The sequence below is a fragment of the Urtica dioica genome, chromosome 9 (assembly GCF_054948205.1).
Source record: "Urtica dioica subsp. dioica isolate 48M chromosome 9, U.dioica_male_clone48M_v1_H2, whole genome shotgun sequence".
Classification (NCBI taxonomy): domain Eukaryota; kingdom Viridiplantae; phylum Streptophyta; class Magnoliopsida; order Rosales; family Urticaceae; genus Urtica; species Urtica dioica.
Genome location: NC_142764.1, coordinates 20,594,898 through 20,617,587, shown reverse-complemented (window position 1 = coordinate 20,617,587; position 22,690 = coordinate 20,594,898). Strand labels below are relative to the sequence as shown.

Below are 22,690 nucleotides of genomic sequence, written 5' to 3'. Positions count from 1 at the left end.
CGACTACAAAATAGTATTTTCTCGGATTCTAATTTTAGCTTATACTCTAATCTAATTCTAATTTAAATAGAGATATGCTAGGGAAATCTAACAGGTATATATGAAAAAAAAAAAAAAAAAAAAAAAAAAAAAAAAAAAATTATCATTGATTTCCTCTGACGTTAATTTCGTTAATAAAAATTTTGGAATATTAATTTTTTTTTTTTTAATAATACTCTTGAACACCGATCACCTTTTAGAGGACAGAAAACAAAATATAGCCTGCTTCCGGTAAAGAGACGCAATGAATCCTCCGTAGTCAAGAAGCGGGCTTACCAAAGACAACAAAAAAATAATAATGCCTTCGGACGAGCAACGACTACTACCCCAAAAACCCAAATAAATAAATAAAAGTTAGTTGCTTTTCCTAGTATGCACAAAATTAACTCGGAGAAACGGAATTTACAGAGCAAAGGACAGTTTGTTAGCACAAGACTTGTGTACTGCGTACCGACCATAATCCCTAAGAATCATAAATACGAACCGAAGTACGGATTTCCTGGCGACAAACGGGACATTTTGGTGTGACTTCGCGTTCGACCGAGAGCGCACATGTCCGACAACATACCAAATGGCCGCACGGAATGAACGCCGATCTCCTTCTCCTCATTAGACATATCACACACAGTTGTCCATCTGGAACTTCCGAAGTGTCCTCGTCCGACCAAATTTGGACATCGGAATCTTCCACTTCGGGAGGGTTTTGCCGCTGCGACTGCCTTTGTTGTCTCCACAGCTTCCATCTATTCCAGTTCCTGAAAACGAGATCGAAGATTATCGTTTACGAAATACATCCCGACAAATATGAGAGAAAATCAAAATTTTATGTTGTGCTTGAAAGTCATGGAAAATGAGAGAGAAAGACGAAGAGAAAGTGAGAAAATAGACACAAACGCGGGCCTAGCATATAGAAGCCTGGACGGATTTCACTTTCCACGTGATTTCTCATGAAAAATTGAATCCACTAATTAGTAATACATTCTCCCTCTAAATTTCCATCTTATTTTCCTTTCATTTCTATTTTCCCTCCATCAAGATAACACAAGGAAAATAGGAGGGATTTCGTTTCCCTCCTACTTTCCAAGTTCCAAACGCACCCTAAACGTATATAATAAGAAAATGTAAGTGGAAGAATCAAGCTGAGTACATAATGGAAATAGATACCTCACAGCCGAATAGCCTAGGATTCCAATAGACAGCGAACCAAGAACAATACCACTATACAGCAGAACTTTGGTGCTGAATGAAAGATCTACAACCATCTGCTCTTTAGTCATTTCAGTCCTGCAAAAGAGATTGCCTATCATGATGATTGACTAGGAAAGTAAACCTCTGCAATGCAAAAGCTAAGGAATTGGAGAGAGTGCATTGATAGAGATTCTGATGAGTGATGAAAATCAATAATGTTCACGGAAAGACTTGCATATCTGCGTGAGCGAGCACTTACAGAAAATACGGAAGATCCTTGCACGACTTGATCTCCGGAATCCCATTCTTAAAACTGAAAATTCCAACAGCGGTGATTTCCTTTCCCGGAGGGAGAATCTTTTCTTCGTCAAGCAAACCAACCTTCAAAGGAAAAAAAAAACATGACCACCGGAGATAAAGAGTTTTTTTTCGTGATAAAAATTCACAAACAAAATCAAAGATTTTGCAACGAACTCTCTCACCGGATACTCGTGACCGAAAAGCGCTTGAAGGAATGTGTAAGGAGAAGCATTAACGGGCTGCAAGTGATGATAAACCGTCATAAGAGGCAGCGGATGCCTCGACCCGTCCATGTTCACCACAACATACTCCGAAACTGGCCATTTCGCACCCTCAACAAGAACAAAAGGAACCTGAAAAAACTCTTTCATTTCAAACCAAATTTTAATCGAACCATGCCCAAAATCAAACTTTAGCCTAAAAGTTATACATATATATATATACCGTTCTTAATGAAGTAGAATCTCGTTCTCTCCAAGACCTCGCAAATATGGTCCGCAGATCAGAAGTCCACCCAAATAATCCTTTCCATTCATTATAAATACACTTCAAATAAAACACGAAAACACTGCTTCAGAAACACAACTCAAATTTATACAATTGCAAAACATAAAAAAAAACAAGCTTTCAATTTCTTGGTTAACTGACTGAAAAATTGACGAGAACAACCGACTTCAACAAAATCCAGAGAGTAGGAAGTTCACATACAGTTTGAGTCCTCTGAATGAGAACGGCTCTTTCTCCAGACTCGGAAGAGACGAGCACACTACCAGGCCTGAGAGCCTTCCAAGTCCCGTCGACGGTCGATCTGGCCTCCACGGTTCCCCGGACGACGACGAGAGCGGAATTGGACGGCCGAGATTCTCCGGAAGTCTCGGGACCGTCGTCGGCGGCGAGGACGGAGCGGAGGTCGGCTACGGGGACGGAAGGGGCTTGGCGGAGGCGGCCGAGAGCGGAGGAGGAAGAGCCGTACTTGAAAACGGAGCGCGCGGCGGCGTAGGCTAGGGCAAGCCCCAAAACGGCGCCGTCGAAGGAGAACGCCAGCTGCGAGAGCAGAGACACGATCGCTTGGTCGTTCGACGACATCGACTCCGTCGTCGTTTTTGGGTCGGTTATTCCTTTGCCCAAGAAATGAATGGTCTCGTCTTTATATATCAATTTAATTTCTTGAAATATACTGGGGGTTTGCGAGTTTTGACCAATTACGTTATGACATCTGTTAATTTGGCAGGCATAGTGAGGTCGTCCGTCGTCCAATACGATGCTTTCATAAACTAAAAAAAAATAAAAATAAAAAGTTCGTTTCAATTTTTATGTGTATCTATCTACCGTAACCTGACTAGTTTTTGCTTTTTGGTTTGGAAGCTGTTACTTTACTTTATTTATAAAGTTTAACTCAAATTTGTTGTCGGTGTAATATATGATATATCCACAAGAAAAATATTAAATGTTAATGTATTCAGAATAATTTTGTTTAGAACCGATTAAGCAGTGATAAATTGGTAATTTTAAGCAGTAATAAATTGGTAATTTTAAATAATAGTAAATTTGTAAATTTTCATGTTTTCATAGTTAATTTTTCTTTGTTAAACTAAAGTGGCAATTTTATAATATCTTCTAGTGACAATTTATGTAACAAAAATTTAGCGATATAAACCACATAAACATAAGCGTTTGTGTTTTAGCCAACGTTTTGTAAATTTTTCGTAAATAGCCAAAAACTATTGTAAATATTTCGTAAATAGTCATATTTACTAGATATTTACTCAACCTTTTCTATTATTTATGTAATTATAAAAAATTTAAAAGATCATTTCGTCATTTTACTGTAGACTTAACAATAAATTGTGTCTACATAAATAGTGTCTCCGTGCTCTTTTATATATATATATATATATATATATATATATATATATATATATATATATATATATATATATATATAAGCAGTATGTTTCGCGTGTTATTGCGGAATAATTAATATATTTTAGTCTAGAGTAAGAAATATATAGAGACATATCTAAAAATATTTAGGTTTGAAAAAAATATTTTTTTTTTAATTTTTTGGAGACATTTGTATCTTTCTGATAAAATAAAAGAAAATAAAATAAAAATCAATATAAATGAATATTATTTGTGTTTGGAGTCCAATCTCTTTTTTTTTTTTAAACAAAACAAAACACTGTTCAATGAACAGCGTTTTGTGAGTAGAGATCATTCTTCTAATTTATATATATAACAAGCAATATGTCTCGCGCGTTGCTACGGAATAATTAATATATTCTAGTCTGAAAGAATAAAAAAATATACAGAGACATGTCAAAAAATGTTTATGATTGAAAAAAATGTATTTATAGTTTTTTTGAGACTATTTTATTTTTTGATAAAAAAAAAAAAAAAAAAAAAAAAAAAAAAAAAAACTAGTTGTGTTTATAATCCAATCTCTTATTTATTTTACTTTTAATAATAATAAAAAATTTCTAAGAAAAACACTGTTTAAGTGAGTAAAAATCATTCTTCTATTTTATATATAATAATAATATGTCCATGTCCATCCGCAATGATCTTATGATATAAATGACCGTTTGAAATGAATATTCGAGTCAACCTCAAGCCAGTTTCGTATGCTGTTTTCTTCTAAACGATCTCTATGCTCTCCACAGTGATCAAGATGCTTATGACACAAGAAAACCACAGGTCTAACAAGCAACTTAAACTCATGACCATATTCTTTAAAGTTTAAAGAGTCGAATTATCTTGGAGAGGAAATCGTAAAAAAAACAAAAAAAACAAAAATTGAAAAAAAAAAAATCATACAGATACAGCTAGCTAGCAATATTACTTACTGTCAAGTGTGAATACACAAGAAATACCTTGCTTCCAAAGTTTCCTTGCCATTATATTAATAATAAAGTTTACCTTTCATCAGTGTCACTTTTTGGACGGCTTTTCACTTTCCTAATCTAATCCCAAGCTTTACTGTTAGATTACTTCACCACTACCATGGCCTCTCTCTTTCTCTTAATCTAATATATATAAACCTCACACACTCACTCAATACAACACAAACACACTCTGATTTTCGTAAACTCAAAAAACACAATGGCTATTTACACTTACATCGCAAGCCAAAACCCGTCTCAGAGGCCCTTAGCCGTGGTGCTAGCCTTAGTCTCGGCCATAATTCTTTCGCCTTTGTACAACGCTGGACGTAGAAATGAGAATACGAGATCATACTTCGAGACAAAACTAAGTTCGGGTTTTGTTCTTCCCGTGGTTCTCTCTGGTCTTATAATTGCCATCAGGACCGTTTCTTCGCCTTCGAGGATGAGAGGATCGGCGATTGATCCTTCAGTTGAAGCTTCCTGTGTGCTCAGGATCGGGGGTTCATCTTGGGGACTCGCTGGGGTTTTGCTCACCCTTTTGTTTGTTCTTTCATGGCGACATTCTGTGAGAGACTTCTTTTGGAGATGAGAAACAGAATAAAAACGGTCTTTTGTGTCTGTAATATTATATATGAAATATGAATCAGATTTTACATGTATTCCCTAAGGGTCACTGTATCTAGTAATTGCTGTTCTTTTCTTTGCATAGCAGCAAAAAGAAAATATGAGACGCGAGTAGAACAATAAACAAATCTAAAGGGCCAGTCTCTTTTTTATTTACTTTGTTTTACAATTTCTATGAGGACATAAACCGTATCCAGATCATATTTTTTGCATTCAATATTTTTAGAACATTAACAAGATTATTTTCAGAACTGAACAATATATCCCTCCATACCATATGGATTTACTATAAAATTGAAAAAAAAAATTAAAAAAAAATTGTGGTAAAAGAAACAAAAAAAAAATAATTATGAGATTAGATCAGAGCAATAAACAAATCTGAATATAGTTTGTTTATAATTTCTACGAGGACATAAACCGTATTAGCAACGAGACTAGTTTCATATTTGCCAAAAGCACTCTATAATATCATTTGGAGTTTGACAAATAATCATTGTAAATTTTAAAAAAAGAAATAAAATAAACACAAAAAAAATTGTTAGCCTTACACCGGTGAATCACCGGGTGTGTTAACAGGGAAAGCCCGAAGGCGGTTCCCGTCCCTGTCAGGGGAGATGCCAACCGTCTCTCCTTTCTAAGAACACAACAATTGATTTGTAATAGAAAGTATATAAACGCTTTAGACATACCTCTAAGCTTTCGATGTGGGACTTTAACCTCTTTGAATGGGCCGTGAACATTCGAAAGCCCACTAAGCCCAAGCCCAGTACAGAGATCAACCACTCACGCTTCATCTCTTCATTCCTCGGCTCTGCGTTTTTGAGGATTCGATTCCGGCAAGTTCAGAAATTTGAATCAAAATCCAAGGAGGCGCTCGAACTCCGTGTGACCTAAACGTTCCTAATTTTCAAGGAAATCGAAAGAATGGCGGAAGGAGAGGAGGACTTGCCGAGAGATGCGAAGATTGTGAAATTGCTGTTGAAGTCGATGGGAGTGGAGGATTACGAGCCTCGGGTGATACACCAGTTCTTGGAGCTCTGGTATCGCTACGTCGTCGATGTGCTGACCGACGCGCAGGTCTACTCCGAGCACGCTTCCAAAACCGCCATTGACTGCGACGATCTCAAGCTCGCCATCCAATCTAAAGTCAATTTCAGCTTCTCGCAACCTCCGCCAAGAGAGGTTACTTTTTTGGCTTTCACCTACTTTTTCTTTGTCTCTCTCGACAATCCGTGTGAAGGAAATTACATTGAGCTTTGATATCGAATTGAGTATCAGAGAATAAACTCAAAAGAATCGTTAGGCTGAATTTGAAGGTTAATGTGATGGAACATCTATCAAAAAGCTCTACTGTGTTTAGAAATCCAGAAAATTTTGAGGAAGGAGAAGAGAGTGAGAGTAGACCTTCATAAATTTCTTTGGATATTCATTTTGCAGTAGTTTTTCATTGAAAATGAAATTCTAATTTTCCTTCAAAAAAAATTTCCCTTAAATTTTCCTTTGTCCAGAGACAGCACTGAATACACGATGGAATTTTTTTTTTTTTTCCAATTATTTCCCAAGCTCTAAACATACTTTTTTTTTCCAAGTACCCTGTGTTTTGACAATGAGAAGTTCAGATCTCTTGCTTGGAAAGGTGTGTGCTTTATTTGTGTGGGACTGAGAGAAGTGATACGTTACAGGTTTTGTTAGAGCTGGCTAAAAACCGGAATAAGATTCCACTTCCGAGGTCGATCGCAGAGGTTGGAATTCCTCTGCCGCCGGAGCAAGACACGCTGATAAGTCCCAACTACCAGCTGGCGATTCCGAGGAGGCAATCTTCTCAGGCGGTCGAAGAAACCGAGGACGAGGACGAAGCCCCTCCTAATCCTCCCCAACCAAAGACCGAACACACTCCTCCGCAGAGGGTCTCTTTCCCTCTTGCCAAGCGTGCCAAGTTTAATTAACTATGCCTTGTATTCAGTCATTGTGTTTTTACTCGGGATAATGTACATGCCTTGTATTCATTGTGATGAAAGACAAGAGGTTTCAAACTTTTTATTAGATCTAATTGGATTACGTGTTGTCAAGTATTTAATTTCTCAATCTGGAACGTGACAAATATCCATATATTTTGAAATTAAACTACACTGACTGAGGCAGTGAGGCACGAGGATAAAACCCCCAATTGGGAGATCATGAATAAGCGTATGAGCTTCTTGATTTATGAATCCAGTTAGCGAGACACTGAACGATACAACTGCTTTGTACACATTTTCTAACTTCCTTTTTTCTTCTTTTCCTTTTTTTTGCGTTTTTTTTTTCTTCTTTTTCTGGCTTATGTACAAGAATAACAAATCTTCTAAACGGTACTGACTGCTATGGGGTGTTTTCTCTAAGAAGCGAAAGGGGTCAGATTCTACTGGGTGATGACACGGTAAGGCCGCGGTTGTACATGCGCTGGATCTCTTCCCTGTACTCGGTCAGGGACTCATCGGGAATCGCCGGAGTCAGATTCACAATGTCGCCCATTTTGAGCTTTCGCATCGGGTCACTCACAGTCTCGTGGTTCACACGAGGCCTCAACTCTTCTTTCAAAGGGAAGCCATACGGTGCCCATCTCGAGCTTCCCCTCCCACTTGATTCCATAACGTTGGTTATCGTCGAATTGGCTGGGAATTCCTGCACCGACATCTGTGGAAAAGGAAACACAGTTTAGCTTTGGACGATCAAGCAACCCTAATCAGAAACTGATTTGGTGAGTGAGGGCGATCAACGAACCTTGTCGTTCTCGATCATGATGATGAACACAGGTCCGTCGTTGGCGCAGTAGGGTTGGTAAGAGTAAGGGCAATCGGGTGAGTGGTGAGGGAAAGTGCAAGGAGGCTTGACTGAATCGGAGTGACCGATCTGACACTGCCACGTGACGACCCAGCGAGCCCATTCGACCATTTGAAGCACAAAGGACGAGTGTTTACTGTCTCCCTCTTTGTATCTCCAGTGTGCTGCGAAACCAAACTCTGCTTGCAAATGCATATCCTTTGTTCGGATTTGGACCTCGAGTGGAACTGAGCTCTCGCCCATGACTACGGTGTGTATGGACTGATATCTGAAGATTATTAAGAAAGCCACACTCAACACAAATGTTTTGCTTGAAGAGTAAACAAAAAAATTCTTTTTCAAGTGATCATATTCATACCCGTTAAACTTGGGGTTAGTTATGTAGTCTTTAGATTTCCCAGGAACTTCGGACCAGATTTTATGAATAACTTCCAATGCCCTGTAACAGTCTTCTTCTTTCTCGACTATCAAACGTAGCCCGTTAATATCGTGGATCTCATCCATGTTGAGCTTCTTCCTGCACATAGTTAAAAGCTGAATTAATCAAAACCAGTAACACGACGGAGAACAAAAACAAATGAAAGATGTTAACCAGAAAAGACGTACTTGAGCATTTTATTGTAGATGCTCGACACGCTTTTATGCCGCCCAGAGAGAACATGGTAAGAAATCCCTTCCTTCCTCAACGCCTTCTCTAGTTTCTTTATGGCAGAAGCAATGGTCGCCTCGTCAAAGGAATCGAGAAGCTTCGAGGAGAGCTCTTCGTGCTGGTCGGGGTTGAGGTGCTTGAAACACAAATTCTCCAGCTGCTCCTTCCAAGTCGAGACTCCCAAGCGGTTCGCCAAAGGAACGAAAATCTCGAGAGTCTCCTTTGCGAACCTCTTTTGCTTATCCAACGGCAGAGCCTCGAGTGTCATCATATTGTGCAGCCGATCCGCCAATTTTACGAGGACGGCTCTGGCATCTGCCATTGCAAGGAACATCGTGTGTAATCTGTCGGCCTCCACCGTTTTGCACGCTGTATCATTCTCACGAGCAAGCTTGCTCAACTGGCTCAGCTTAGACACCTAAAACGTTCTTGGTTAGTACTATGCTTAGACTAGACAACAAAAGATCAAAACTTGACATAAACCTCATGATCTGATGACAAAAGGCAATTCTTTCAACAAAAGATAAGAAATGAAAAGCTCGGATTCTTACCCCTCCGACCAAATCAGCAACCCCGGCCCCGAATGTCTCTCGAATGTAGTCGTGACTCATGAAGGAATCGTCAAGCGTGTCGTGTAGAAGTCCCGCGGCAACCACGGTGGCGTTGGCGCCGATCATCGCCAGCGACACTGCAGTTTCCACGCAATGTTGCAGATACGGATCACCGCTTGCCCTCATCTGCAAATGACAAAAAAGACACAAAATTTTATCAGACCAGCGAACTTCAAAAGGCCTTTCAACATCGAAAAACCGATCAGAGCTGAGCTCACCTGCCCTCTGTGAGCCTTCTCGGCCTCATAAAACGCCTTCACGACGAACTCGTCTCGGAAGATCTCGTGCCTCAACTGCGCGCGGAGGAGAAAATCTTTGGCGTACGGCTCCGAGAACCCGTCCTCGATGTTGAAAGTCAGCTCTTCGACGAGGCCAGTCAAATTCAAGTCCAAATCATCCTTTCCCACGTCATAGTCGACGCAGGAAGATCCCACCACCGCACCGCCTCTCACGAAGCGGTTGAAGAGCCCGTCCCTCGCGATCCTCGCCGGAGGGCTGCCGGAGCCAGGGCCGTGGAACACCGACACTGGGCTCTGATCCCGGCTGCTCAGAGCCGTAAAGCCGCCGAATTTCACCGGCGGCGAGTACCGGAACGATCCGCCGAATTCCTTCAGCTCCTCGCCCCTATCGTGCCACAGCGATCCGAGCTCTTCGCTGCCGCCGGCGAAACCCGACGAGCACGACGCCGAGGAAGACGACGGAGACGCGTGCCTCGCCACCGCGTGCGACGAGAACAGGCACGAGAGGCCTCCGGCGATCGGCTTCGAGGTCGAGGCCGTCGACGGCGAGGATCGGGAGCTGAAATCGAAGTCGTGGGACCCATGGGCGTTGATCTGGAAGGGGTTCGATGTAGAAACCACCGTGCTCGGCGGGCTAGCCATCAGAGCTATCGTCGGAACAGCCATGGAAATTGACAATCCACGCTCCGATCTGATCTAACGAATTACTTGTTCGATTCGATCTGAATACTCAAATTCCTTCCCAAAGGAGAGGCTCGGAAAATTTGTTTGCACAAATCCCGAATTTTAAAAAATAAAAATATTTACAGAGGAGAGATTGCGGAAATATCAGAAAGGGAAGCTACAGTATTTACAGATTTATAGAGAACTAGATGGTCGGAACAGAAAAAGAAATTGTCGAAAAAACCCCCAATACTCTTGCCCTAATTACGTGAGAGAGACAGAGAGACTGAGAGAGAGTCAAAGACGCTTGGGAAGAAAGTATGAAAAAAAGAGAGACGGAATTTCGTCCTTCGTCCTTCTAAGTTAGTTCTAATTTTTTGTGTCCATTGTCTGGTTGATTGATGTTTATGGCTCAGCGGCCAGAGAATAGTAGTAGCGAAATGACATGTTTACCCTTTCTGTATACCTGAAATAACGGAATTAGGTTCAATTCCCGGGAATTATAATATTTTTTAGCAAATTAAATAAGAGGTCAATAAATCACTCTTTTTTAAAAAAAGTATATTAAATTTTATTTTATTAAAAAAATCACTCTTTATTCTTTAATTAATTTATTCATTACGAATTTGGTGGACTATTTTTTTAAAAAATAAAATTTTGATTAGAATTTAAAAAAAAATTACAAAAATGAGTGAAGTGTGTTTTAGTTTTATTTCTTTTTTTTAGGGTAAGTTACGTGTGTTTTAGTTAAACAATAATGAAAAATTAGACAAAGACTTCGAACTAACAAATTAGCTAATGTTCAAAATCTTTTGCAAAATAGTCGAATTCATATATTTTTATTTTATATAATAGTCGTTAAACTTTTAAAAGTAATAAAATTGTGAAAATTAAATGAAATTTAAATAAAAGACAATTAAATCAGTAGCTTAACTTAAAAAGTCAAGTCCTCAAATGAAACTCACGAGCCACTCCATGGATTCGGTCTTGACCTTTAAAATATTATTTTAAATGATCCATATACATACTACACTAGAGTGATAAAGAATTTCAAATCACGTACTTTGAGCCACTCGTCGGCTCTGAAAAACACTTTAATGGTGTAAATGTTGCGGATGTTGAAGACAATTTCTTCGAAGCCCTGCAACTTTCAGATTTCGTGAATAGCCCAAAACCCTCAAATCACATGAAGAATAGACTTCAACGAACCAACGCACTCCCATCGTCCGTAATTTTATGATTATGTAATATAAAAGAATATTGCTATATTACATCAGTAATGTGTTTTACATAAATCAAATATGATGTATTTGTGGATAAGATAGTAATAAACTCATTATTAAAGCATAACCTAAATTATTATTCTATTCTTAGAAATCCCTCTATCATTCGTTGGTAGTAATCATGGAACAAAGTATATATATAATATTCATTGCTGGTTTGTTCTTATCCCCTTCGTGAAGATTTTTCTTATATATGCAATAGTTAATGGATTCCTTGTTGGAATGAATAATATCATTGTACTTCTTTTAGCTGAGAAAATAATAATAATAGGACTTGAAACACGGTATTGTTCAAGAATCAAGGACATTTATTTAGTTCCCATTAACATAACAAGTGGTCTCATGGAATACAAATCTAGCTTTAAGGCAACATCTAAATCAAACCGGGGTCCATTTGCTTATATGTCTTTTTCTACTACTATTTAACTTCTGAATGAAGCTACTGATCGACTTTATTTTTTTTATTATGAAACTTACATGCTTTAAGAGTTATTTATACATCACACGTCAATTATGCTTTTTTACATGGATTAAGAATCGCATATTGTATAGAAACTTTTATTATCCATGAGTTTATCCACCTTTTTATTTGAGACAATCGAATTCGTTTTCGGATTTATATTTTATGCTGATGAAAGTGTTCATTGTTGATTTATCATGAACTAATTATGCATAAACTAGTTTTTTTTTAACTAATAATGCATATCAATTATCCACCTAGTGTCTTTGAAAAAAAAAGTATCCATCTATTGCAAGGTCTTTTGCTTCATTGAGCATCATTCTTACCCGAAATTGATCATAGATAGTTATAGAGAGAGAGAGAGAGAGAGAGAGAGAGAGAGTAAATGGCTAATTTACTCAAAACAAAATTAAAAGGATTAATTACATATTTTCCCTTCTAACTCTTATACGTGTACGGCGTGCCCCCAAGTTTGAAAAATAGCATTCGTGTCTTTGTAATCCTATGTTTGGTTGAATGTAATCCTTCTGTTAATTTTTTAGTCAAACTGTTTTTTTTTTTTAAACCACCACCCCGCCACTCACCGACGCTCTAGGGGAGGAGACGGGGGAGCAGACGGGGAAGGAACTAACATTGCAAAAGCGTCATCATCAGCAAAAGCACTCCGAACACGGATCGGAGCATTCCCAAGCGAACAAAAGCCGGAGCCTGCATCTCTCGCCGCCCATTGACACAGAGCATGGGCGGCGGAGTTCGACTCTCTACGAACCCAGTTGAAACTAGCTCTAGAAAAGAAATGAAACAACAACAAAATGTTCTGAAAATAAACTTCTAAAAACCAAATATGGCACGGCCTGGAAAACTTCAAACAATCTAACAACAACCTATTATCTCATTCAACGATCACCTCAGATACTCCTCTGAATTTGGCGACCAGGAGAGCGTGCAGGTAACCCTTGAGTTCCGCCTCTATTGCCAAGGCCGCGCTGACTTTGCTCCGCCACATCCAAACGACACCGCCACCGGAGTGTCTGGCGATGGGCCCCATTGTCGCTCTGTCTTTCCTGAAAGAAGCATCACAATTGATTTTAATCACCCCCGCTTCTAGGACACGCCACTCAGTACCAGTCCTCACTACCCCGCACGGCTTCACCAGCGCCACTTCATCAACTCTCCTCAAGTGTTCTTTAACGGCCACACTGATCTTCGCGAGGGACTTATCAAAAACCACCTCAATTCCTTCTAAGGCCAGCTTATTTCTGCGAAACCAAAGCTCATCCAAGATGAACCAGGCGCGGATGATGAACTCGTCCTTCCTGCACCCTGCCGAAAAACCGAGATCATTCACCTCGAGCATGGCTCTAATGAGCTCCTCCCCACTCTCATCACCACGCCAATTCCAAAGCTTCCCCAAACCTTCGATGACCCATAGTTTTTTCGCCCACTCGCAAGAGAAGAACAAGTGTTCTAGAGTCTCTGACGCCAAACCACAGCTCCGGCACCGATCGTCACCAGCGAGCTTCCTGTTCAACAAGAGAGGACCCAGGAGGAAACATCTTCTAGCAAATCTCCATAGGAACAATTTACCTCTGTCATGAATCTTAAGATTCCACAAATTCCCCCAAATCGGATTAGGCGTGCTCGGATTCGGAGCTTGGATGACCTTCAAAGTCGAATTTACCGAGAAAGAGCCCGACTCTTCCGCCGTCCACATCAGTCGATCCGGGAAGGGAGCTTCAAAGAGAGGAATATCGAGAATAGTCTCCGCCCTCTCTTCACCACAAAAGTCCAGGATCGATATTTTGATAATTCCAGTGTCTACCCTCTCCTCCCATCAATAGCTTGACTGGGAAACCTTTGGGCCCCAATAGACTCATGTTGTGAATGGACTTACCCGAGTGTATCCAGTTATCACCAAACATGTCTACCTCATCTCCACTTCCAATCAAATAGCAAGAGTTCTCTCTTAAAAGGTTCCTCGTGCCGCACAAGTCCTTCCATAACTTAGAATGGTGGGATTTCACTGTGGCCTCTAAGAACTTTTCACCATTCCCATATTTTTTAGAAGTATATCCACCCAATCAAGATTGGACTTTGCCGCTAGATGCCAACCAAGTTTAGCTATAAGCGCCGAGTTCATATCTTCAAACTTACAGAAACCAAGGTCTCCCAACTTTTTTGGTTTACACAACTCATCCCACCTCAGCAGGGCCATGAACCGGTTACCGGCCCCGGACCCTTTCCACCAAAATCTTCTAGCCATCTTGTCTAGACCTCGGTAAAAAGAAACCGGAAGCTTGTAGGTAGGCATGGAGTACACGGGTATGCTTTGGATAACCGACTTGACTAAGGTGGTTCTTCCGGCTTTAGAAATAGTTTTTTCCATCCATCCTTCCAATCTATCCATCACCTTTTTCTTTAGGAAAGCAAAGATATCTCCCCTCTTTTTACCAATGAAGATCGGGTTTTCTAGGTGAAAGATATCTCTAGCACATTCCTTCATACCATGCATCTTCCCAAGCTCTAACTTCACTACTTTCCGAGCAATTGTTAGAGAACATGAGCCCAGATTTCAAGTTGTTTACTTTTTGACCGGACCAAGCAAGGTACTTTTCCACGCAACTCCTAACTACTTACACCTCTCTCTTGTCCGCTTTGCAAAAAAGAATGGTATTATCGGCAAACATAAGGTGGGAAATACTCTGCACCCTCATTCCAATCTTATTCCCACCGAATAAACCTTTCTTTTTCCTCTCTATCCAATAGTCTACTCGGGACCTCCGAAGCTATGATGAACAAAAAGGGCGAAAGCGGATCTCCTTGTCTAAGTCCTCTTTCAAGCTTGAAACTCTCAATAGGGCTCCCATTCAATAAAATAGCACTAGAAGCCGAGCAAACATACTCTTTTATGCGCGTGATCATGTTCTCTGACATCCCAAAGTTGCGAAGGACTTTGATAATGAAACTCCACTCCATTCTATCATAAGCTTTGCTCATATCCATTTTGATACAAATGAGCCCTATTTTTACCTTTCCTCTTCTTCATCTTCTCTACTAATTCTCTCACAAGGATTGAATATTCGGCAATCCATCTACCGGGGATAAAGGCCGATTGGAACGGAGAAATCATTTTGTTAAGGACCAATCTAAGCTTTGCCGTTATGATTCTCGTAATCACTTTGAAACTAAAGTTACACAAGCTTATAGGCCTAAAATTATCAAAAGACTCCGCTCCTACACACTTGGGAATAAGGACTATATGTGCAAAACACGCCTCATGATCCAACCCCTTTCCCTCAAAGAAATCTCGGACAAAAGAACATAGAGAGTTTTCCACCACATCCCAAAACTTCTTATAGAAGCAACCTTGGAGACCATCGGGCCCCGGGGCCTTAAGGCTCGGCATACTCCACACCGTAGCTTTTATCTCCTCATCCGAAGGGACTCTATCAAGCTCAATATTATCATCCTCATCCAAGATCGGCTCAATAATACCTTCAAGATCATCCGGGAATAAAGGATTACAAGCGGAAAAAAGTTCGAGGAACTTACAATTGAGATGCTCTCCGAACTGTTAGTTATATGTGACGTATGACTTTTAGTTATGGACAAATTCGTAATCTCTTGAAAAAAATTATAAAAATGAAAAAAAAATATGTTGCCTTAAAAAAACACGAGTAAATAAAATCATATTTCTATACATAAACACATAGATAAAGCATTAAAAAAATACACACAATATATATATACACAAACACACACATATAATGAACGAAAACTGATAATAGACATACAAGTAAAATGTCATTCTTCTGCCCCCCTCTCTCTCTCTCAAATAAAGCTCTAGAATTGAGAGGTTCTCTTGAAGAAGCGATCATTGTTCCAACAAGAACGCCAAGGCTCTGTAGATTGGTGCGGATTCACAAAAACAGAAGAGAAAAAAACGAATCTTTGAGCAAAACTCAATTACAAGATTCCAAATTTTAGACTTTCGGAATGTTGAAATGAGAGTTTCTAAGTCAAAAACACTTCATCACCATCCAAGAACTCTCTAAAGTATGGGAAATTTGTTCTCGTTGTGGACAAAACTCGTCACCTCCTCAATCGCCCCCAATCCAGGAACACCCAAGTCTCACTCAAACTCGGATCGGCCCGAACTATTTCCCGTTGGAATCATCTCTCCTCTCCGACTCTCACAGCCATCGGAGACCCGCTGGACTCGAAAGCTCGAGCTGAATTAGGTCGAGTTTTTTGTTACAGCAAACTCGAGCTTTGATGATCCCGTATGGAGATCCAAGAATCGAGACCTTTTGATAATGTTTCTCTTAAAATAACATTTTTTTGGATGCCATGGATTTGGGGACAAAAATCGACTAAAGAAGAAATGTTTTGATAATGGTTTTTTTTTTTCTTTAGTTGTTTAATAATTTTTTAAGTGGGTCACGTGACCAATACGAGACCAGACATTGGTTGACGATGAATAAAAGTTAGCATAAGGGGCATAATATCATTAATGCGGAATTATAAAGATACATATGTTATTTTTTTAAAATTGAGGGGGCATACCGTTACACGTGTAAAAGCTGTGGGGGAAAATATCTAATTAATTCAAATTAAAAAAACAAGTTCATTTTTAGGAAAAACACAAATAAAAATGACAATATGTTAATATCTGAGTTCTTGATTTAATATCCATACAAATAAAACCAAATATCTTAGAAGATCCAGATATTTTTCTAAAAATGATGTCGGAGGCTAAACCAAAAACGAAGCCATATCATACATAAAATAAAATGCATTTTGTATTTGGTCCCTTTGCTTTCAAGATATATTATATTAGTCCATGAAACTCTAATTACATCAGAATATTGATATCAATACATACTGATATCAATAAATATATCAAAAGCCTAATTTTACTGTGCCGACAGAGATACAAACAAATATTTAATAGAAATTTGAAATACGATTGCTAATATCAATGATGGAATTAAAATTATAGTTGACGAGACTAGCACACTTGATATTCGAACAAAATAAATCATTACTATTTTACAATTTGAAATTAAAACTTTTGTTTTGTCTCCCTACCACATCAAAATGGAACGATTGAAGCTCGAGAAATTAATCAAGATATAAAAATCAACAACTACATTTAATAGTGGCAACCAACCAACAAATGCACTTATATTTTAATATGGTCTGTTATTATTAAAAGATATATATAAATGCGATAACTTATTTTAAATATCATAATATATTTTACATTTTATTTTATTAATCATAATAACATATTTTTAAATCATATGCCTTTAAGCTGACGGCTATACTCGATTCGAATCACATTGAGGCAAACTTGTAGAGTATAAGGATTTAAATTGGAGGGCTAAAATGCAACATGAGACCAATAATTAAAGGAGGATATATATTAAATCCAGTAGGCTAAAATAAAGTTCCCATAAGTTGGAGGGACAATATGGACAATTCCAATGGAAGTCTGGCGATAAGTAATGATACAAACAAAGATACTCGAGAGAACTCTGCATAGATTACGTGGAAGTCCATGATAAGAACCACCGCATGCCAATCTAATTTCCGTTTTTTATTCGTCAACATTTTTATTTATTTTATATATATATATATTTTTTGGCTCTGATATTTATTTTATATTTATATATGTGGCATAGTTTGTTTCTTTCTGTTAGATTCAGTTTCGTGAAAGTCCTGACTAGCACGTGTCGACAAGCGAGGAGAGAGTCTCGCCACATGGTCAGCGAAGGCAGCGCCACGTGGCAAACGAGACGGCTGGTCGGCGAAGCTTCCCTGCGGCACGGTCCACCAATCCCCATCGTGTGCTCTTCCGGTGCTGACTCGGCGCGGTTTGGCACAGCTGGAATAAAGCCAGATCCGAGATTTGCGGATATGTTTGCCTGCTGATCGGACGGTCTGCTTACTATGCGATATTTGTAAGTTTTATATTTTGGTTATTAGTTATTAAATTGAATTCTTTTATATTTTTATTTTGAAAAGTGGATAAGAATCATAAGATACAGTCATAACTCTTAAACAAAACATAAGACATAGCCTACAGAAATTACATTTAAAAGAACATTATAGATATCTTTTGTCAACTAATAAAGAGGAGACATATATCCCGTCAAAAAAAAGAAAAAAAGAAAAAAAAGAGGAGACATATATTTCTTTTTACCTTTTTTTTCCCCAAACAAATTTTTATGTATAAAATATAGATATACACTTCTTATTGAGATCTCCTTCTTATTTGTCCTTTAGCGTTTAATGATCAATATTACAGTATCTGACGGTTGCAATTTATAGCTTACGACAGGGTCTGAACTCTCAAGTCAACAAAGTAAGTTGTTAGACTTCCCTTTACATAATATACAGCAACCTAAAATAATAAATTTCTAATCTCTAATACAAAAAAGAAAAAAAAAATTATACATTTTTTTAAGGCAGTTTTACTGCAGTAGAGATTGAACCCGCGAACTCCACACAGGAGGTAGTGTGAAATTACCACTAAACTATCTTAAATACAAAAAAAAAAAAAAAAATTATACATAAAGATTTTATTTTTCACGTCCGTATTGAAAAGCCGATTAATACAAGAATAAAGTTTTATCAACAACAATAATAATAAAGAGTTATCAACAACTAAGCCACTTTCAAACGTTAAAATTTTAATATAGTCAAGATTTAGAAAACATTAAAATAAATAGCCAACAAACTGACGTGACACATGATTTATACATTTATTACCTTTATTAATTAAAATTTATTTTCGAAATTAAAAAACTCAATTTACTATTAAAAATACCTAATTATTAGGATCTCACTCATCTATCTTCTCTTTCTCATTGTTTCATGCTCATATTCTCTCTCTGTCTCTCTATCCATCGATATGCCAGTGCATAAGCTATATTCAACAAGAAATATCATGAATCAAAGGTATATACATGTTTTCTACTAATTATCGATAATTAACGAAATTTACTAACGATTCCCTAATTGTTGGCTTTGTATGATTTTCAAATTTTATACTTTTTTAATTGTTAATAAATTTTCGTTAATTATCGTTAATATGTGCTAATTTTGTATGGTTTTAGGTTTGTTTCTTGTGAATCATTAGTAAATTTTCATTAATTAACGTTAGTAGACGCTGATTTTGTATGATTTTCAGGTTTTTACTTATGAATCATTAGTAAATTTTTGTTAATTATTGATAAAAATTTATGCATTTTTAGATTTTGGTGTAATAACAATTTTATTTTTTTCTATTCAAAGAGAAATTGAAGTGTAACATGTTTTTTTTTTTTTTTTTAATTTTGAGATATAATTAATTGCATGTATTTAGGGAAGCACTTGTTCATTTTGTCAGATTCTAATTATTATTTTTTATTTATGAAATAAATTATCGAGGGCATTTGGATAAAACGCTAACGTGTAATGGTTAGGTAATTAAAATTTTCAAAATGTTGGCTACATTGAAATTATAATGTTTCAAAATAAGTAGTTGATTAGAGTGTCTTAATAATAATTCGAGTCGCACAAGTTTTGTTTATAATATATATATATATTTTTTTAGTAGGGTTTTGTTTATAATATATAGGTGTCATATTTATTTTATTACAAGCTCTTTCAATAATTGATGCCCCATTTCAACAACTGCAGTTAAATAACAATAATGAATGATTAATGGTATTTAATGGTGTAGCATAATGGCCGTGAGAGTACCGTTCAAGCAACGTATATGAGGCTAATGAATTCAATTCAATTAGTGTTGTTTGAATTTTAAGGCAAATTTATTAAAACCGCCCAGAATAAAATACTCAACAAAAAAATACCAACGCGACATTTAATATTGTCACTAGTTCTAAACAAATTTGTCAAATTTCGCTTGTATGATATTACGGTGACATTTCACCATATCTCTAAATACTAGTTAATGTGCAAACTTTTTTTTTTTTTTTTTTTTTTTGGTTATAAAGAAGGAAAAAAGAAATTTAGAACTAACCCTCACCGCTCTTCTCTTTTTTTTTTTTTTGATCAGACACACCGGTCTTCTTGGCATTACGTAGAAATGTAGAATAAGAACAACAGTTACAGAATAATTTTAGGCACATGAAAGTTGTGTAATAGAGAGGATCATTGAAGCCAAAAGTCCATGCATGCGTTGGCATAATTTGAACGCATGGCATTGATTTGGTCTTTCACTACGCAACCATCGTTCTGGACGTTGACGTCCATGACCACTGATAATTTATAGCAATTTAGCATGCTCATATGACTTGTCACTTCTATTTTTTAAGCTTAATATATGACTTATAAGTTATTTTGCACACGCTACTCGCTACTATTATTCTGACAATGACTCTCCCAACATTTCGTAATTAAATGAAAGCTGCTAACGTTTACTTTTTATTTCTTCCAAAAACTATTATATGAATCGAGACGATAATTAATTAAAAGAGAAATGTTATAGAAAATTAGAAATATGCAGGTCGTGCAAATATTAAAAAAATAATCATCACGGTACAAATTTCTTCATGTGAGGTGGTTCGAAATTTTATTTAAATCGTAGAAAGACATTAATTAATTTCCTTGCCATATCAATAATAATAAACAAAAAACAGATACACATGGATAGAGATACGCGGAGCAACTCGTAAGCTCAAGTCGAATGATTGAATTGAACACCCCAAGAAGAAGGCACATCTCTATAAATGCCTAAAACTAAAGAAAAAAAATCATGACGTACTAATTAATTAATATGGGTGTGTTTGAATTTTTAGTCAATATATTGAAGATCACTTTTTAACTTAAAAAAAAAAAAATTTATCAAACACTTAAATACGATAATATAATTTATAATACTATTAACTTTGAAAAATATTAGAGCTAAAAGAAAAAGAAAAGAAGAGAAAATAGAAACAAGTTATAATTGTAGAGAGCCAGGAAAATCTTCATGTTTATATCACCATGTCTTAATCTTACAATAAAATTAATAAATTCGTCATTAGGGTGAAAAAAAACGTGAAAAATTAAAATAACCATTTATTTTCTTGAAAAAACAAAGATTATTATAAGGTAATATTAAGATTATTCCATTCAAGATAATCTCATTGGATAGTTAATCATATTCTTAATTTTTTTTAAAAAAAAATTAGTGCACACCATAAGTTAATCAAATTATATTGTACCAAACACATCCGTGGAACCATCCTTTGTGGTGATCCACTGCAGACACAAAGATCGAACTCTTGATATATGATATCACAAATATTATTTCATGAAAAAAAATTATCAAAAGAAATTAACGTTTCATTTCTAATATGGAAGTGGTGCTCTAAGATTACCACTAGAACAAAACCAATTTAGATGTATAAAATCTATAATTAAAGATTTTATGAAAACAGATACGCAGTGCCTTTGGAGACAGCAAGTGATGATAATTCATTCGGTCTTTAAAGACGTCAATACCATAATTATAGTTGATTGACTTTAAAAAAATAAATAATAAATAGCTATAGACTACAGTTGATGGCCAGGGTATTCACCACGGGCTTTCTCAATGGGGTTTGAAATTTGGGCCTAGTTTGCAGCCCATAACAACCATTAGTACGGGTTCAACACTAACAAGCTGGGCCGATCATTCTCATAAAACGAGATTTCCAATATGGGATTATTCCTTGTACATGATTTTGGACCAAAATCTACTCAACCCCAAATAAATCTTAAACTATGACTTAATGAAATGAATAATTACATATTTATCCTTCATATTTAGTTTATTTTTATTAGTTAATCAATAAAACAAAAACAATTATTTAGTTTATATTATGAAAACAAACATCATTACAAAAACTTGGAGAGCAGCCCTGGGAATCTCCGACGCCGAAGCTCCTGGGAACGACGGTCATGGCCGCCGGAGAGCAGCCCATGGCCATCCCGGCGGCGGTGACCTCGAAGTGTCCGCCGGAACAGCCCGTCATAGATTCCGTGTAGAATTTCTGTGGTTTTTAAAGTTAAAAAACAAAGAAAAAACAATTCTCGGGATTCTGGATAATTTTAAAAAGTTTATGAAAATTTTTTAGTTTTCGTTGAAATATTTATTGACATCAATATCAATAAATCTTCAAAGGAATTTTCCAGAATCGTTGAAGATTTATTGACATTAATGTCAATAAAAATGCATATTTATTGACATCAATGTCAATAAATCTTCAACATTTATGGGTTTTCGTTGAAGATTTATTGACAATAAATATGCATTTTTATTGACATTAGTGTCAATAAATCTTCAACGATTCTGGAAAATTCCTTTGAAGATTTATTGACATTGATGTCAATAAATATGCATTTTTATTGACATGAACGCCAATAAATCTTCAACGAAAACCCATAAATTTTCATAAACTTTTCAAAATTATCCAGAATCCCGAGAATCGTTTTTTCTTTGTTTTTTAACTTTAAAAACCCCAGAAACGTTGAAGATTTATTGACATTAATGTCAATAAAAATGCATATTTATTGACATCAATGTCAATAAATCTTCAACGAAAACCCATAAATTTTCAGAAACTTTTCAAAATTTTCCAGAATCCCGAGAATCGTTTTTTCTTTGTTTTTTAACTTCAAAAACCACAGAAATTCAACGACTTAAACACTTTGAATAAGATCAATTTTTTTTCATGAAAATCTCTAACCCTAAACTGAAAAGACAAACTGAAAAAACAAAGATGAACCCAAACAAAGATGACGAACTGAAAAACGAAAAGAGAGAGTGGAAGAGAGCTGAACCCAAAATGAAAAGAAAGTCAAATAATTAAATAAGAAAGAAAATCAAATGTTATTAAAAGTAAGGGTATTTTTCTATTTAGTGAAAATAGGTAGTCATAGTTTAGGATTTAT

The 22,690-nt window shown here is 36.8% G+C and overlaps 4 protein-coding genes and 1 non-coding gene across 5 annotated transcripts; 1 reads left to right on the top strand and 4 right to left on the bottom strand.

The window, feature by feature from the left end:
• Nucleotides 1-245: 245 nt before the first annotated feature.
• On the bottom strand, nt 246-2,664 carry SPL2 (E3 Ubiquitin ligase family protein). The gene is made up of 6 exons (XM_089625591.1): nt 2,236-2,664; nt 1,972-2,073; nt 1,710-1,880; nt 1,487-1,608; nt 1,204-1,323; nt 246-794 (listed from the first exon to the last, which is right to left on the bottom strand). Exons 1-6 carry the CDS (start codon nt 2,611-2,613, stop codon nt 503-505), a joined length of 1,185 nt encoding a protein of 394 aa, XP_089481717.1. The 5' UTR covers nt 2,614-2,664; the 3' UTR covers nt 246-502.
• Nucleotides 2,665-5,563: 2,899 nt separating this feature from the next.
• Nucleotides 5,564-5,680, bottom strand: LOC149385673 (U6atac minor spliceosomal RNA). Its single transcript, XR_016301540.1, has one exon. It is a non-coding gene; the product is annotated as a U6atac minor spliceosomal RNA (small nuclear RNA).
• A 253-nt stretch (nt 5,681-5,933) lies between these two features.
• Nucleotides 5,934-7,108, top strand: TAFII21 (TATA binding protein associated factor 21kDa subunit). The gene is made up of 2 exons (XM_089625593.1): nt 5,934-6,218; nt 6,719-7,108. Exons 1-2 carry the CDS (start codon nt 5,961-5,963, stop codon nt 6,980-6,982), a joined length of 522 nt encoding a protein of 173 aa, XP_089481719.1. The 5' UTR covers nt 5,934-5,960; the 3' UTR covers nt 6,983-7,108.
• A 75-nt stretch (nt 7,109-7,183) lies between these two features.
• RSH3 (RELA/SPOT homolog 3) lies at nt 7,184-10,373 on the bottom strand. Its single transcript, XM_089625590.1, has 6 exons — nt 9,335-10,373; nt 9,057-9,242; nt 8,463-8,923; nt 8,215-8,373; nt 7,797-8,124; nt 7,184-7,709 (listed from the first exon to the last, which is right to left on the bottom strand). The coding sequence occupies exons 1-6, from the start codon at nt 10,019-10,021 to the stop codon at nt 7,428-7,430; spliced, it is 2,103 nt and encodes a 700-aa protein (XP_089481716.1). The 5' UTR covers nt 10,022-10,373; the 3' UTR covers nt 7,184-7,427.
• A 2,280-nt stretch (nt 10,374-12,653) lies between these two features.
• On the bottom strand, nt 12,654-13,683 carry LOC149385670 (uncharacterized). The gene is made up of 2 exons (XM_089626382.1): nt 13,584-13,683; nt 12,654-13,534 (listed from the first exon to the last, which is right to left on the bottom strand). The coding sequence occupies exons 1-2, from the start codon at nt 13,681-13,683 to the stop codon at nt 12,654-12,656; spliced, it is 981 nt and encodes a 326-aa protein (XP_089482508.1).
• Nucleotides 13,684-22,690: the final 9,007 nt, after the last annotated feature.